The sequence below is a fragment of the Ambystoma mexicanum genome, chromosome 10 (genome assembly GCF_040938575.1).
Source record: "Ambystoma mexicanum isolate Mex_15411 chromosome 10, UKY_AmexF1_1, whole genome shotgun sequence".
NCBI lineage: Eukaryota > Metazoa > Chordata > Amphibia > Caudata > Ambystomatidae > Ambystoma > Ambystoma mexicanum.
This window is the reverse complement of record NC_090932.1, coordinates 332269603-332286968: the sequence shown is the minus strand read 5'-3', so window position 1 is coordinate 332286968 and position 17366 is coordinate 332269603. Positions and strand designations below refer to the sequence as shown.

Here is a 17366-nt window from a genome sequence, read left to right as displayed (position 1 = left end):
AGTGAGAGCTCAGTTAGAAACACACATGGCAGACCGCACGACACAGACACTATTAAATATTAAACAGACATATCACACTCAGGGGGAGAAAGCCAATAGATTCTTGGCCACCAAGTTAAGAAAACCAAAATCCCGAAACTATATTGCTCAATTTAAAAAAGAAAGAGGGGAACCATATGTATCAAAGCAGGGAAAACTGGAAATAGTGGAGAGTTTTCCTCAGGGTCTGCTGAAACAAGAAGACCTGGACCCACACTCCCAAGCAAAGTACATGTCGAAACGTAATCTATCCGAGATTACCAGAGAGAATAATGCCATACTACAGGGTCCCATAACAGCGCAGGAAATAAGTGACGCGATAACGTCTCTACCCCCTAACAAGACAATGGGCCCGGACGGGCTCGGCAATGGATACTATAAGTCGTTCCGAAACCAATTGTTAGGTCCATTAACAAAGCTCTTTCATCACATAAGAGAAAGCAGTAAGGTCACAGATGACATGGGAAGATCAGTCACAGTGCTAACACACAAGCCTGGCAAAGATCCCTCAGACTGCACTAGCTACCAACCGATCTCATTGCTGACTAGCAGTGCCAAATAATATGTGAAAATCCTGGCAACAAGACTAACAAAAGTACTGCCTGGGATAATCCATGAGGACCAAGCAGGCTTTATAACAAGGAGGCATAAACAAGCCAACATATGGCGGGCGGTGGATGTAATGGACCTGGGAACCAGAACGGGGAAGAGGTTCTCCATAGCGGCATTAAACATGAGACAGCCTTTGATAGCTTAGATTGGCGATACCTAAGAATGGTTCTGGAGATATCTGGCTTCACCCCTGTCTTTATTAGGATGGTATTAGTGAATTTCCAAGTGCCAACTACGACCTTTATGGTCAATGGGAGAACAGCATCTCAGATCTAAATACAGAGAGGAACACGCCAGGGGGTTTCCCCTTCCCCCCCTAATATTCGCCATGGCAATGGAACCTATAGCGGTGATAATAAGAAAGGACCAAGGGGTGTTGGGGGTGGACTGTGATGAGGAGATGCGCAAGATAGCGTTGTATGCTGACATTCTGCTCTTTCTAAAAAACACTAAAGATACACTAGAAATGGAGAGGTTGCATGAATTCACCATGGTATCGGGATTCACCATACATTATAGTAAATCCAAGGCAATAAACATAACGGAAGAGCAATATACCCCCCTGATATGGGAAAGTGGGGCGATAGACTACCTCTGGATACTGTTATAGAAGGATTACAAGAGTACCTGTGGATACAGTTATAGAAGGATTACAAAGGGCTGTATGGGGCAAATATATCACCCCTATGGAAACAACTGAAGGAAGATTTGCACAGGTGGGACACCCAGGAACTCTCCTGGTTTGGGCGGATCGCAGCAATTAAAATGACACTGCTGCCCCGACTGTTATATGTGGTGGGATCACTCCCGGTGGAAATACCCCCCAAGACGTGTAAGGCTTTACAAAATAAATAATTACCTTTGTGTGGCAAGGGAAAAAGCCCAGAAAACAAAGGAAGGTGTTGACGAGGACACTGCCTTCTATGAGGACTGGGGGGTCCCCAACATTGAAAGGTATATCCTGGCAGCACAAATAGCACCAATGATGAATTGGGTGGGACAGGATAGATTAAAAAGCTTGATGCGGATTGAACAAGAGGTAACATCCATTCCCCTGGGAACGCTACACGCTCTGAGAGCGAGGACCAGAGGGGTTGAGGGACAATTACTACAGGCCATCAAAGTATTGCTTAAGGGATGGGATCAAGCTCTTAGAAGGGAGAAAATCACACCCGGATTAGGACCCTTCACCCCAAATGCACACAATGCAGACTTACCGCGGGCAAGCATAGGAGGGTTTTGGGACAATTGGCTGAGTCGCAGACCATTCTTTTAAGGGAATTCTTCCAACGGGAACTCCCCTTCTTTTCAAAGAATGCAAACAGAAATTTGGCATTCAGGAAAAGGAGAGCTATAAATATATACACATCAGGCACTGGATATCCTAGAAATAGTTCAGTGACGCTGGCACAAGATCCCCGATAGGAATGGAACTGACGCTGCAGGAGGGTGCGATGATGAGGCAATATTGAGGCTGTATACGCTGTTGGATAAAGCACAAGGGGAGGATAAGTTAGCATAAAAGGACAACAGGGAAAAGTACCTGGGTACACCTTTTACACAGGAGGAGTGTGGACAGATCTGGAGGAGGGCGCAAAAGACATCTAAAAGTACAGCTATTATGGAAACGGCATATACAATATGTTACAGATGGTACATGTCCCCCTACCGTCTACACAAAATGAACGTTAACTATCCGCCTACATATTGGAGACAATGTAGTGGTAAAGGGGATTTATATAATATGTGGTGGCCATGCCCCAAAACTACTATATATTGGAAGGAGATCCAAAGCCACATGACATGCATTACTTACCGTTAAAGCATTTCTGATTATTGGATCTGCTTAGATTCACATGTTGTGCACCACACAACGTGGGTAATAAGTGGCGCTCAGATGCCCGAGGGTTCGTAGCGCTATATAAATGCTAAATTACTACTATCATAGTCCGACATTCAGTGGTCACCGAAGAGTATTGCATCTTGTCTTTCGAGAATCGAAAGGGGACGTCGGCATGGGCGTGCCTGTAACACTATCCCTAACGTGACGTGTAGTGTACCCAAAATCCCTCACGCGTCGAGGTCCCTCCGATTGTATTTTTTTGCCATGAGGGAGCCTATGACTAACGTGAGTACAGAAAAGAGAGAAAGTAGTAAGACGCCTATGTTCCTTCCATCCGAGCGGGAAGAAAGGGTGGGCGAATGTGAATCTAAGCAGATACAATCATCAGAAATGCTTTTACGGTAAGTAAAGCATGTCTTCTGATGCTTGTTAATCTGCTTAGAATCGCATGCTGTGCATAGACTAGCGAGCAGTACCTGAGTTGGAGGTGGGTTGTGAGATGGAACAGTAGTGAAAAGATGTCTTAGTACTGCTTGTCCCACCTGAGAATCAGACCTAGAATGAGGGTCTAGGCAATAGTGTTTTGTACAGGTGTGTACAGAACTCCAGGTTGCCGCTTTGCAAATGGTCTCTAGGGGAACATTTACAATGCATGCTATCGAAGCCCCAGTGCCTCGAGTAGAATGCGCTCTAGGCTTGAAGGGCAGTTTTCTCTTAGCTAGAGTGTAACAGAGTGTGATGCATTTGACAATCCACCTAGAGATCGTAGATTTGGAGACAGGGTCTCCTTCTCTACCTGCTGCCACTGAAACGAAAAACAGATTTGTCTTTCTTAGTGGTCAAGTTCTATCCATGTAAAACATGACTGCTCTGCGTACATCCAGTGTGTGCAGGCTTCTTTCTCCCATGTTTGAGGGGTTCTGAAAGAACCTTGGAAGTTCTACGGATTGGTTCACATAGAACTTTGAAATGAATTTAGGTGCAAACCTAGGGTGAGTGCGCAGAACCACCTTATCTCTGAACTGTAACAAAAGGCTCTAGAACTGAGCGCGCTTGTAGTTCACCGACTCTCCTAATAACAGTAGAGCAAACAAACACGGACCAGAGCTTAGTATAAAAAGTATATAATTATTTATTTAAAACACACTTTTGGCAATATACTAGCACTCTAAATCAAAAGCAAGTTAAAACACAGTCTGGTAAAGTATACACACCTCCCTTGATAACTATCAGACAAGTCCGAGTTAAAACCCCACGATTTGTTAAAACAGATGTGAGCGCATAACCTGATGGCACTCCAATAGTTCAGTTAAAGGGAGATAAAAAGGCAGAGCATAGAAATAAAACAGGTCCCAACACTTTTAGGAGTTCTCAGCAAGAGAAGAAAGGCAGTATATACTGTAGATCCAATGTTCATAGGCCAGGCCCACTTTAAATAGAGCAAAGTGAAATGTGCCCAGGATCACACGGTTTAAAATGCACTAAAGGTCTTTGCAGAATGCCAAGGATTTAAGGGTCACCTTGGGCAAACCGAAGAAAGGGAGGCCAGGCAGGACACAGTACCTTAAACAGAGAGGAGAAGCCCGCCAAAAAGTGGAACAAAGGGCTCGACCTTGGTCAGAGTTACAGAGACAGACACGAACGCCATTTTAGAAAAGAGTTCTGGCAAAAAGACCCAACCGTGGATTTAATATTAAATAAATAAACCGGCGGTATCTTTAACATTGCACCAAAAAGTGGTGCGTTTAAAATCAATGGGAAAATCCCATAGAGAATATTCCGGTGGAATATTTTGCGTGGTAACCACTGCCACCAGCCAGAAACTCGACAAGGGGGGAATGGACAGTGCCCCCTTGAAAACAGACCCAGGGGCAATATAATTAACCCATTCCAGTACTTGCACAATATGATGGTTTGTACTGGTTCTGTTCACAATTTAAGACTAGTAAAGTCAATGGTGACTTTACATGCCCTGGGAGACAGTAGTCAGTCCCAGGGTATGGAGTCTATGTTTGGGGGTCACTATGACACCCCTGTGTTACTGCACTGAGGGTGCTGTGTAGCACACAAAAAATGGATGATAACCTATGGAGCAGAAAGGAAACCCCATAACCCATAAGCACACAAAGAGTCAAAGACATCCTCAAATCATGCCTAAGAGTGGGAGATAAAGAGTCTCACTCTTAGCAGGAGAAAAAAACAAACCCCAAAAATCCAGCAAAGCTGCTGGGGGACTCACTAGGTTTGGGAAATTAGCCTTATAAGAGGATTCTCCCTAACAACTGTCTCGTCGTGATTAAGGGGCAAAAACTGATTACGTTTACAGTGTTGATCCTTCCAAGGGAATTTGGCCTTACAAGAAGGACAAAACCTAAATGGAGTTGTAAGAACACGCTGGACAGCTGGGTGCCTTAATTTAGGCAGTCTATGGGCAGTCTGAATCTACAGCCCTTTCAAAGAGTATGGATGAACTCTGGACCTAGTCCTCGTAGGCCCAGCTGTGCTCAGCACCTCCATCCTCGCCTTCCAGCTAGTTCTGAAACAGAACGGAGAAGAACCTGTCAGTCCTTTCTCCCCCCCCCCCCCATGTCTGCTTTAAAAAGGGGCTGGTGTGGCAATGTCCAATTAGAAACCACAATATGTGGAAGCCTTGATTAACCCCCCCGCCCCCAAACCGCACCCCCTTCATTCAGACATGAAGAAAGCCACAATGCCTCCCTTACTTGCGGCCGCCTGGTCTCTTTGTTTGGTGTCATAAATCAAATTCTGTGTTGCGGCGTTGTGACCTTCAGCTTTCATTAGAACGACCGCAGAATTAGCGTTGCTGCTTTCCGAGACCATTACCATGCCCGCAGGGTTCTTTGGACCCGCTCGGCTGCTGTTTGCGTTTATTAAAATGTCCGTAGTAAACCGATCACTTGGGTCGACGTTTTCACTCCAACACGTGTCTCTCCAACACGTGTCAACCAGCTTGTTGTCCTCGCCCCTCCTGGTAAGCGACCCTCTATCCGGGTTCGGGTTACCGCTCGAGGGAGCTCCGCAGCTCCACCAATTTCCCTCTTCGATCTTTGCACTGGGTGCTTGATGTACTTCCATGGTCGATTCTACGGTCCCGTTATCCTGGTTGCTTTGACCTGTGGCCCCCTGATTCTTACAGGAGTCCTCTCCATAGCTCAGGAAATAGAAAGTGACAGAGACCCAGGGAACAAAGAGGAAAGTGAAAGGCATTCTCAGAAAGGTAAATGTCCACCCCGACCCCAATCTCCCTACTGTGTAGGCCGGCCAGAAAGTCCGGCCACGTGGTCGGCACCACCGACCGGAACACTGTCCGTTGAAGGTCCGTGGAACTATCCGTCTTCGGCGGAGACCTGGAAAGAGCCGTCGATGGAAGGGAGAGTAGGGTCATATTTATAACACTAATATATATATATATACGACCAAAGGTCGAAGAAAACAATAGCAATTTCTCTGGACGAGCTCCGCATAAGCCGACCAGTATTCAGGGAGGACATCGACGCGTGAGGGTTTTGGGTACACTACACGTCACGTTAGGGCTCGAAAGATCAGATGCAATACTCTGCGGTGACCACTGTATGTCAGACTATATGCACAGCATGTGATTCTAAGCAGATTAACAAGCATCAGAAAAAAGATTACGGTGAAGCAAATGACAAACACACCAAAGGTAGTGCTACTAGGGGTAGAGGTGGAAGGTGCTTACGAGCATCTGGTAACAACGCTGCCCTCATTACTCACTAATGGCTGCGAGGATGACCCTAGCACAAGGGTGGAAAAGCATGGAAGGTCCCATAATGTGTTGGTGGGTCAAAATCTGGGCAGTAATGGCCATGGAGAAAGTAGGGGCCCCAAAAGAGGGCAAGTACCAGAGGTTTCTGGCGGTGTGGAATCCCATTTTGGAGTATGTGAAGAAGAGGGAAGGTCAGTCCTATAGGCCAACACTACTGAGAACTCTACAATGAATTGGGACAAAGGAAACTAGAATAGTGTATGAATGCCGAAGGAATACCTACATCGGAGATATTAAATCTGAACTATACCTGTTGGGTGAGGGAGGGAGACTGGGTTTGAAATGTTTTAAAGAGTTGTAGTTAAAAGACGGACTGAATCATGTAAAATCCACAATCACGGTACCGACTTGGACACGGTCAAACCAAAAATAGGAAATGAGCATGAGAGACACACAGGAGTAACAATGTCTGCAATGTTATGTAAACTGTGATTGTGAATGAATAAATAAAGTTTTGAAGAAAAAAAAAAAAGAGGGTGTTCTGGAACGATTGGTCGATTTGAGTAAAACAACACGGTCTACCTTTATTCGCTTTCGATTGAATACATTGCGCACAAAGGAAACATTATTAAAATATGGGCTGCTCACGGAAAGTTCAGCCTTTTGTAGCTATTGTAGGGTGGAGACGACAAGAGAAAATGTAAAGCATATATAATTAACTTGTGTGGCACTGAAATCGCTAAGGGACAGAGCATTTCATAGAAAAAACCTCTTTCACGAAAAGACAAGTTGTTCATTAGATCAAATATGGAAATACTGTGTCAGGGAGTAAATGCAGTTGCGTAATTTTTATGCTCATTAACGCCCGTTTTGGATGTTTAGTGGACTGTTAATGTATTTTTTTATTTCTCATGATTATTTTTTCTAGAACTGATAATTGTATCATATCAATTAACTTTCATTCATTCTCTGTGTACTGTTAAAGATTGAATACATTTTAAAAACTAATGGAGATTCTGGTCTGAAGGGAACCGTAGCAGGCCATGACCCAAGTGGTAAAGTTAAGGCTGAACAAACCACTGCAAGATCAGTTTGATGAATCCCCAGTCAACTATTTAAGGCTTTGTCGGCATCTAGCTCCAACAAATCAAGTGGGATTGGCAGTTTCCTCTGCAACTCTTTTGCATTGATGACCCCTCCGGATATTCTTGTGCGTGCTACGACCCACTATAAAGCCACCTTATCCGGGTCTATCAGGGCGGGGAAGCACTCCATTAGACGCAAAGCCAAGACAATCGCATAGATCTTGGCATCTGTACTAAGGAGGGCTATCGGCCGATAAGAGCAGCAAGAAGTGGCGTCCCTACCTGGCTTCAGCATTAAGGAGAGATAGAATTCACTCACCACCATTGATGTTAAAAATGTGTTGAATAGGGACGTGAGGGGACCCAGCAGCTGCGACAGGAAGGTCTTGTAAAATGCAGGAGGAACCTCATAAGGACCAGGGGCTGTCTGGTTGTGAAGAGATCCAATGGCCCATTGTACCTCATTTTAGGTGACGGGGGCATCTAGTGCGGCTTGCAGATCCCCAGAGAGGCAAGGCAGTGTGGCCCCGGCAAGAAAAAAAAACAGATTGATCTCCTCCTTCCACCAGGGGTTCAGCCTGAAGAAGGGATTCATAATAAGCAGCAAATGTCCCTAGTTTACCCTCTTCCAAGAATTGAAGCATTCCACCCCCCCCCACCCTCCCACCCCGGATTGCTAGCACGCTATTCCTGGCTTTCTGCCACTTCAGTTTATGTGCAAGGAATAGGTTGGTTTTGTCAGAGTAAGAATAAAAGAACTGTTTTGTGTGAATCAGGGAGTTAGCAGTATCTGAGGCCATAGGGGCCCCCTGATTAGATCTAGCCAGCCGCAGCTCTCGAAGGGATCTCATAGAACAGGCGCGAGCATGAGCCAGATCTCATGCTCGCGCCTCCAGAAGGTCCCTGTTGCACTTTTTAGCAGAAAACTGGGTGGCAGAGCGACTTATCAGTTCTACCCCGGACTACAGCCTTCCGAGCATCCCCCTTACTACCTCCATACTAGTCCTGTGCCCCTCGTTCACAATGAAGTAGTTTGTGTTTATGACTGTTACCTCAGATCTCAGCATACCATTCACAGGTGCCATTCACGTCTGTGCGGGGTGCCGATGTTTGGGGGATTAAGATCTAAGGAAACCAGAGAATAGTCAGAGAACAACCTAGGGCCAATGATGGTATTGGAAACATGTTGAACCAGGGAAGATGAAACCAGTTGGAGATCGATGTGCGAAAACCCCTTGTGAACGTGAGAGTAAAACGTGAATTCCCTCTCACCCTGTGAAAGAGTCTCCAAACATCCACGGTTTCCAACTTGCATAGGAAACGCATCAGTGCCAAGGACTGCTTGTAGTCGCATGAAGCATGCAGCAAGGTTTTATCTGTGGCAGGATCCAGGGGCAAGTTCAAATCTCCCCTAATAAGGAGCCCCAATTCTACAAAACCTTCTATTACCGGAGAGAAGACATGAAATTGTGCTAGTGATTATTCAGGCGGTATAACAAGGGCAATGTTATGGGGGCCAAACTCAAGGTGCCCTTCACCAGCACATATCTTCCATCTGGATCCCTAAGTACAGCCTTGGAAAGGGATGGGATGGGATGGGATGTCCCTGACCAAAAGGATCACCACATCCCTCTGTTTGACCCCGGCAGAGGCATAGAATTGCTTTGGGAAAAACCTGTACTTCATGCGAGGCTCATCTTCAGGGAGCAGGTGAGTCTCCTGCAGCATGGCGATATTCATCCTGGACGTCTGGATCCTCTGAAGCATCGATCTACATTTTATAGGGGAGTTCAACCCTTGCACCTTGAGTGTAGAAAATGTCAACTGTTCAGCCTCCCCCATAAGCAAAGAGAGCAACTCAACCCAACTATCAACTAGATTAGAGAGATCTGACTCCTCAAGTACTTTGTCCTGAAAAACCATAGAAATCGAACCATATCGAAACAAAACCACCAAACCATCTCCCACCCCAGAAATACCCAGTAACAACCCCAAACAAGCCTGCACACCCACGCTGCCAGCCAATTAGAGTCAAAGGCCAGAAGAACACCCTGGCGGGATCCTACAAAGCTACAACATTGTCAACCCCATCAGAATGATGGCTAACAGGCGAGGACCACACTAAGAGGGCTGAGGCAAAGTTCCTGGATCATTCTGGGCCCATAAAAAGGAGCAGAGATTCTGCAACAGAAAATCGAAAGCTTAGCAAGTAAGCCTATTGAGGAGCAGCAGAGGTACGCTTCACCACCACAGATGTGAAGCGTTTGTGATTCCTTGATTGAGTCACTTTAGTCCAGGTAGCTGCTCTCGTCGGGTGCGAGTTCCACTCATCGCCCCTGTCCAGATCAGGAGATGCTGAACAGAAGGAAGGGTTCATGATGGGCATCGCTTGAGCCGTGGAGATGTTTAAAGATGTGAAGGCAGGCGCTCTGTTACCAGTCTTTAGCTTCTCCTCCTAACGCACGTTTTCAGGTCTTCATCAATCTCCAGGGAGGCTGAGTTTCTGTGTTTTTTCAGGCGGGTCTGCATTTCTGTTTCAGGTGTAACAAATTAATTAGCTCTGAGGATTCTGGTACTTGTATTTTTCGCACTTGATTTTGCTGGCAGGTGACTGGAAACAACTCCCTCCATAGCACAAACCCTCCCCTTGATGGGGGGAGGTCTCGCCATTCCACATGAAGATCACCCCGAATTGGAACTCGAGCAATATTTGATGTCTTTATTTTGCAGATATTGGGTGAAATCTCAAAGCGAGTGCCTCTTGGCCAGGGTGGAGGGAGCAAGGTTTTGTATCGGTGCGATCAAGGAGCCCCTGAATGTGAAATCCTGGCGGGAGCGGGCTACTTGCAGAATTTCCTCCTTTTGTTTGTAGAAGTGGACCCTAGTCAAGACGTCGAGTGCCCACTTGTTCTGACTCTGTATCGATGAGAAAAACCCGTGGGTCGAATTCAGCTCAAGCTCCTTCCCTGCAGGCCACTGAAGCAGATCTTTGAACAAGGCTTTGAGAAGCTCTGGGTCGGGAATCTGTGAAGGAATCCCCAGAGTCTGATGTTTCTCTGGGAGCGATTCTCCTGGTCATTGGAACGCATAAATAAGAGTTCGCCAGTGGATTCCAATGCCTCCACCCTACCAGTCAGCTAAGGATAGGAGTATTTGCAAGCCCCTGTCTCCACATCTTCGATGCACGACTCAGTGGCCGCCAATGGCTCGTCAACTTCTGAGAACCTTGGTGCCAGCTTCCCAATAGCATCGTGAATCTCCTTAATGTCAGCAAGCATTTGGTGCAAATAAGCTCCAATCGCTAGTACCGATGAATCACCGCCCTCAATCGCCATGGCATGCTGCAGGCACCTGCATGTCCGTAGAAATTTCCCTCGGTCTAGATTTCTCCTGGTTAGGCATAAGGGATAGAACATCGCTGCCTTTGCCACCCTTTGACTCCTTCCGAGCCATGGCAGTGACAGTGAAGCTCCTGAAGATGGCCCCTGGAAGCAGGTGCCCACTGACTCACTGCCCTTGTCGGCAGTGCCCCCAAGCGAAGGCAGAATAAACTGTTGTAGGAACAGTCTGACCCCCCCCCCCCCCCCCCCAGGAGGCAGAACCAGCAGCAGCAGGCTACCTCACTTTGGAATCACTGACTTCCAGTCCACAGGGGCTATAGATAATCTGGGTATGAGAAGCAGCAGATGAGTAGCCACTGCCCAATCCAGTAACCAGCACCAGCTGGAGGAGAGAAGCATGTGGGGTAGGGGCTCAGATAAACAGACACCGGTAAACCCTACCGTCATTCGGGGGTGGTGGAGGGTAGAACGGGCTATGCATGTCTCTCAGATGAGAGCAGACGATGCTGGGGCTGCAGGTGCACAGTAACATCTACATGTGGTGGCAATCCGCCATCTTGAATTTCAGACCCGCGCAGTGGATCATAGTGCAGCTGCTGCGGGTGACCGAATGCTCCGGTAAGCAAGTGGCAGCCTGACTGAGACATCCCCCACTGCAGTGGTGGACGGCAGCGGACTAAATGTGGGTCCCGCCCCCGGGATGTCACTCACGCCGCAGTTTGGAGTTGTGACTGCTCCGGCTCGTGGCCAAGTCACGCCCCCAGCCTGAGTGATTCTATGGTGTACTGTATGTTCTGCTTCCAAGCAATACAATCCTGGAATCATGCAAAGGGGCATGGAGGTAGCTAAAAATGAAAAGCAACTGAAGAATTCAGCTTTCAGGTGACCAATAGGAGAACTGTGTAATCGACCGTGAAATCACAAACAATGCAGCACAATGCTCGAAACAGAAGGTGATGGAAAAGGAACAAAAAAATCTGATGTTTATGTTGAAAAAGCAGGCCAAGCCACTTTACATTCAGGGTGCAAAAGCACAATCTATGCAATTCTCACTTTTCAGTAACCATATTGAGATGTTACACTGCTAATATCCTTTTTGGTTGAGTTTGAAGAATGCAATGAGTTTTGTCATGCATTATTCACTTTATTTTACTAATGTTTAATCCTGTAATGCAATGTGTTCAAATCCTCACCTTTTGACACATTAGAAAATGTGTGGTGTATGATATTGTGCACACTTTCACGGAGAATGAGGAGGAAGCTGGGTGGAGGTAGGAAAGTATCTTCTTTAAAAGTAGCCTTTTGTTTTAAGTAGCTTTAAGGAAAGAATGGTCATGCAGTTTAACCAGTCTGTGAATTTACATAAATATGAATTGCTCAGTGACAAATCCAGCTCACCTTTTTGCAAAGCGGTCATAACAGCTGCTTCTGGGGCCATATCCACCTGCAAACACAAAAGTATTCTATCAACATTAACTGAATGAGACGTTCGGGAACACATTTTTGCCATCAAACATTTATCTATTATAGCCTTTCATCAACCACTACAGTCGCACCTGGTTGTACAAGTCCATGGGAGACCAATAAACTTGTCTAATAAACTCAAACGAACAATGGCTTTTAAATCACCATGCGTCACAAAAATGTTGCTTCGGCACAGGTGGGCACATACCAACAAATATGCAAATATGTAGAAAGTACTTCCAATGACACTCTGAAGATGGAACAAACAAAGTGTAAAAATAATGTTACTTATTTTATTGAAAGCACTTTTACAAATGTTGTCAAACAAAGGGTTTGCATTTAGCAGCTCATGACAGAACATGTTAATGGAGTACTTCTAAACTATGGAGGCACATTGTGATAATGCTATTTGATAACCGGTGCCTATATCAACACAAGCTCTCCAAGGAACCACACGTTTGGAAGTGATTAGCCTTTCAATTGTGGTCCCTAGAGGAGTTTTTTAAATTTTTAAATCAATAACCACCCTGATGAATGGAACCTGTAAAGCCTATGTGATCCATCAATATGTATAGCATTTCTGTTTAAATGGTTAGTTGCTCTTGCAAATAAGAAGCTCTATGTAGACCCATTCATCTCTTCTCCCCTAGAGGGAGACCTTTCCCATCCGGTCAGGGCAGTGAATCCACAGTATAATAATCCCCCTCAGACTGGTACACCAAGGGAAGCCCCAATTCAGTATCACCAACCCCTTCTCCAGTAATAAGTCCTCCTGCACGGCTCTAGCCAGAGCCAATATGCTATTGTCAAAGAAATCAGACTAAAATACTTGACGACTGAAATAGCAACTAAGTACTTTGCATCGGATTTTAAAAGGACTGTGAAGATGATGATGGCCAAGAGTCTGAGGATCAGCATGAACTGTCCAGCATCTCACAGGATGCCACTGGCCCAAATGAAAGCAACAAATGCAGGAGTTCAAAATGAACATAGCTGGACGCAAAAGGGGAATGGTCCTCAGAGGAGGAACTGGGTGAGCCGTGCATTCAGTGAGCAGACTAGAGCCGAACAGGAAGCCTTGAATGGAGGAAAAGGAATGCGAACCTGGTACATGCTGTAAGGGCTGCTCGTGATGCTGCCGAATCAAACCTCTGGGTACACCAGGCCCCAGGAAAAAGCACCTGCGAGGACAGATGCACAGCTAGGCAGAGTCAGATATCCATAGAGCCGTATGAAGACCCGCTGTATACTCGAACGCTGCCAGAGCCTTGAGTAACAACGCAGCTGCTTGGTAGATGTTGGTCACTACAACGAAGAAGCTAACAGATACACAGGTTATCAGAGAGGCATTGGAGTTTAGGGGAAGTAAAAGGGGTGAAGAGAGAAGTTGAAGTAAGAGGGGCTGGGACACTGAGGGAGATTGCAAGCCTGGAACCCTGTCAGGGCTGGACCTAGTGTTACGACCAGAAGCCAGGTAGCAGCCATTGAGGGGGCTGCAGAAGGGGAAAGGGCACTCCTGAAGCGCCCCACCCAGTATTCAAGGCGTGTTCTCCATCCCTTTTGCAGCAAGACGACTCCGGGATTGAGAACCGCCTTGGAACAACATTTCCCAGCAGGCTGTGCCTTGCACGAGCCTGCTGTCAGGGAAATGCCACACCCGCACGATCGCGCATGCGCGAGTCGTGCCGTTGGAGCGACGCTCGCAATTCCGGATTCCATGAAGAGAAGATGCGTTCCACCCGAGCTCCGGCAGGCACGCCTACGCGGGGCACAAGCTCCCGCCTGAACTCCCCAGGCCCCGCGTACAACAAGAGATAAGTCTACCTCTTATTATTTCTTGCTGGGCACGTAGTTGGGAGGCACAAGTAGATTCCAGCTGAACGTTCAGCTGGGACCACGGCTGTTTTCCGAAACGGCAGATAGGGACGGAGGCACGAGAAGTGTTGCGCATGAACCCTGCTTGACTAGGAAACTTGGCGCATACACCCTGCATGATTAGGGGGCATCGTGCACGAATCCTGTGACTAATCAGCCAGCGCACCTAACGTTGGGGAACTAATCTAGGCAGCTCAGAGTGAATTTAACTTCGAGCATTTCTTGACCCATTTGCTAAATAACTGGATTTGCATCCGCCCGCGCTGACAATATATTTTGGTATCTTTCAGTGGAATGTTGATTGTCCCTTGGCAGAGCAACACGAACAAGCCAGGAGAACCTGAGGCACCAGTCAGCAATCGAAGCTAAGTGTTGCTTACTTGTTTTGTACCTTGTATGATATATAATGCAAGGGGGGGTTTTGAAAACATACATGCAATTAGAAATACGTTCTGCATGAGTTAATGCAGATATTAGAGTGGTTTGGCTATAATGGTAGCAGTGAAGCTGTGAAAGGCAGCAATGTGTCTCTTTTAGTGTCCTGGTTTCAGAGCTCCAGTACAAAGGCTCCCTTCTGTGGGGCACACAGTGTAAGTGAGGAGCGCATGAATGCATGGGTGGAGTACATCCACGGAGCATCGGAGCAACGTACAGGAGCTGAGGAGCATGTTCCCCTAATACCCCATACCCATCCACAACTTCTACCTAACCCTCATTCCAGTTTACCTGAACGCCCTCATCCCATCTAAACCAACGGACCCTAACCCTCTTTCCCCGGCGGGTCGTGGTGGCCTGTGGTTTACCTTCCCAGCTGCTAAGACCCAACGCAGAGGCAGGTGTTTGTGCTGCCTTTGACAGACCCACACCCATTTGAAAGTCAAAGAATAAGATCTGGGATCCCGAGAATGAGCAAAAGAGGGAAATCGTATGTTTGGCAGGAGAGTGAACAAACAGATACAACCTGTAAGTCTGGAACCCGCACCCATTTGAAAGTCAAAGAACAAGAGGGGCTGGGACCCTAACTGAAGAAAGAGCAAAACTAGGAACAAGAGGGTATTGGACGCTGTACGATAAAGAGAGATAGTCCACAAGGGGAAAGCAGATTGGCAGGAGAGTAAACCAAGCTATCCACATCTTTGCAAGTCTGGGACCCGCACACACATCAGTTGACAACAAGATGGTCAAGGACTCAGGAAGCAACAAGGACAAAATCCTATACTTGTTTGGGGAGTGTGTCAAGTTGATGGGATAAAAGAATTTCAAAGCTCAGAAGAATAACCTTGTAAATTACCCAGTGCCATTTACCTAAAAGGATACAGGGCTCAGAGGCCCAAAAGAAATAAAAGTAGAAGAGGTCCATGGGAAAGGAACACAACCTAGTCTTGGAAACATTCATTATTTTTTTCATCACTTTTTGCCCAAGAGACTGAAAACCTTTCTGTTAGTTGGAACTAACGTGAACAATTTACTTTGAGAAGAGAGCATCCTTGCACAGTTGGTTCATGTTGCTAGAGTTAGGGACAGAGGTAGGCTTTTCAGACACAACAGTGACATCCTGATAATTCCACCCGTTTTCTTTGAGGCAGGGATACCTCTTTTAGCTTTAGGGACAGAGAGGCCTTTTACGAACCCTTTCTCGATTAATAAAAGTCTATACCCAAATACATGTCACCATTGTGTCAAAGCATTACTTCTGCACCCTAACACCATTCAGAGCGAAAACCAAAAGGAACTCAATTAGAGTGGGAGAATCTCAAAGAAAAACATTGCCTTGAGCTTCCACAATACCACTTCCCAAAAATAAATCTCGACTTACCTGTAAAAGTACTTTTGCAGAATACTGGTTATATATTTGCATTTATCAGTTTATAAAGTGCTTTCGCCAATGTGCTATACTTGGAAAATATTGTGCAACATCAAGAGTAATGTAAGGGTGCAGAGGTACAAGTCGGACACACAGTGGTGGCACATTTTTGGGCAAAGACTTCATTAACAAAAAAAGGTTGGAAAAAGGCCTTGGTATACCTAAATGCTACGAGGGGTTCCCTGCCTCAAAATAAACTAATGAAAATTCCAGAAAGTCCAAAGTAAAAAGTATCACTATTGTGTCAAAAACCTACTTCTGTCCCTAACACTTACAATGTAATATAACTGCACAAGGGTATTCTTTGCTAAAAGAAATAGGGCATCATTACAACTCTGGCCGTGCCGTTATTCACGGGTGCCGGAAAAAATGCAACTCCGGCAGCAGCTGTGCCGTTACAAACGGCACGGCTGCCGCCAGAGTTGCATTCTTTCTGGCACCCGTGAATGGGCAAGAACCGGGTCATGCCGAGTTAGGCGTACCCGGTACTTGCCCATTTTCGGGTGCCGGAATCAAGGGCCTCCTCATCCCCATTCTGCCCCATAGGGCTGAATGGGGATGGGGACATCGGATGCACCGCCACAACTCTGCATGTGCCAGTTTATCGGACGTGCTCTGCTTGAGGGTGCCGTTACACCCGGCAAGAAAAACCTGGCGGGTGACAGTTCCCACGAGCAGAGCCCATAGTATGGCGGTACGGGAAGTACGGTACCGGCATGCTTACCGGTACAGTACTTCCCAGAAGCCATGCTTGTAATGAGGGCCATAGTGTTCTTATTGTTCTCACTAAAAAAAGTTCCCAGCAACGCTTGTAGTAAAGTGTCGAAAAGAAATGTTCAAAATCATTAAGTTCAAAGGCTCCGGAACCACTCCTTTCCTGTAGTCTTATTCTTCTATTAAGATACTGGATCACAGATAAAGGCAAACAATCTTCTATGTGGGTGCAAGTACCAGACTCGCAAAGGTGGTTTGGCGTCTTCCTTTGCCAAACTGGGTAATTCTCAACAAAATGTATGTCAGAGTGTCCCAGGCCCTCTTGATATTAGACCCTGGCTTCTGATATGGGTGCAAGTACCAGACTGGCACAGCGGTATTCCCAGACCTCTAAGAACTTCTGGTTAAACTGCATACCTGTTCTCTACTTCTTTTACAATACCAGCGTTTCCCCATTCTCTGTGTTGCTCGCTGAGGCTCCAGCAGCTTCCTGGAGAGCGGCAGGATCTGCAGCGCTTCAGGCGGCATCTCTCTTCTCCTGCCTGCATATTCTGCCTTGCAAGTGGTTCACCAGAGTCCAGGCAGTCTCAAGGTAAGTACCAGCACCAACCCGCTTGGTCCCTCCAACTTGGACCAATGTCGGGCTTCCCTCTACCTCGCTCTAACTTCATTTGGCTTCCCTCTGTACAGTGCAGGCAGCCTGCTGTGTCTCCTCGAACACTTGTTCTTCCGAGACTCGTTTTTGGGAGGCTTGTCTCCCTCTGACAAGTCCCTCAGCTGT

The 17366-nt window shown here is 46.6% G+C and overlaps 1 protein-coding gene across 3 annotated transcripts in view; it reads right to left on the bottom strand.

The window, feature by feature from the left end:
* Positions 1 to 17366, bottom strand: part of NSD3 (nuclear receptor binding SET domain protein 3) — a 2619674-nt gene that overhangs the window by 1693622 nt on the left and 908686 nt on the right. For all 3 annotated transcript variants that reach the window (XM_069617934.1, XM_069617935.1, XM_069617936.1), the window contains exon 9: positions 12067 to 12112. In XM_069617934.1, the coding sequence (XP_069474035.1) occupies positions 12067 to 12112 (46 nt within the window). The remainder of the gene's footprint in view (positions 1 to 12066; positions 12113 to 17366) is intronic.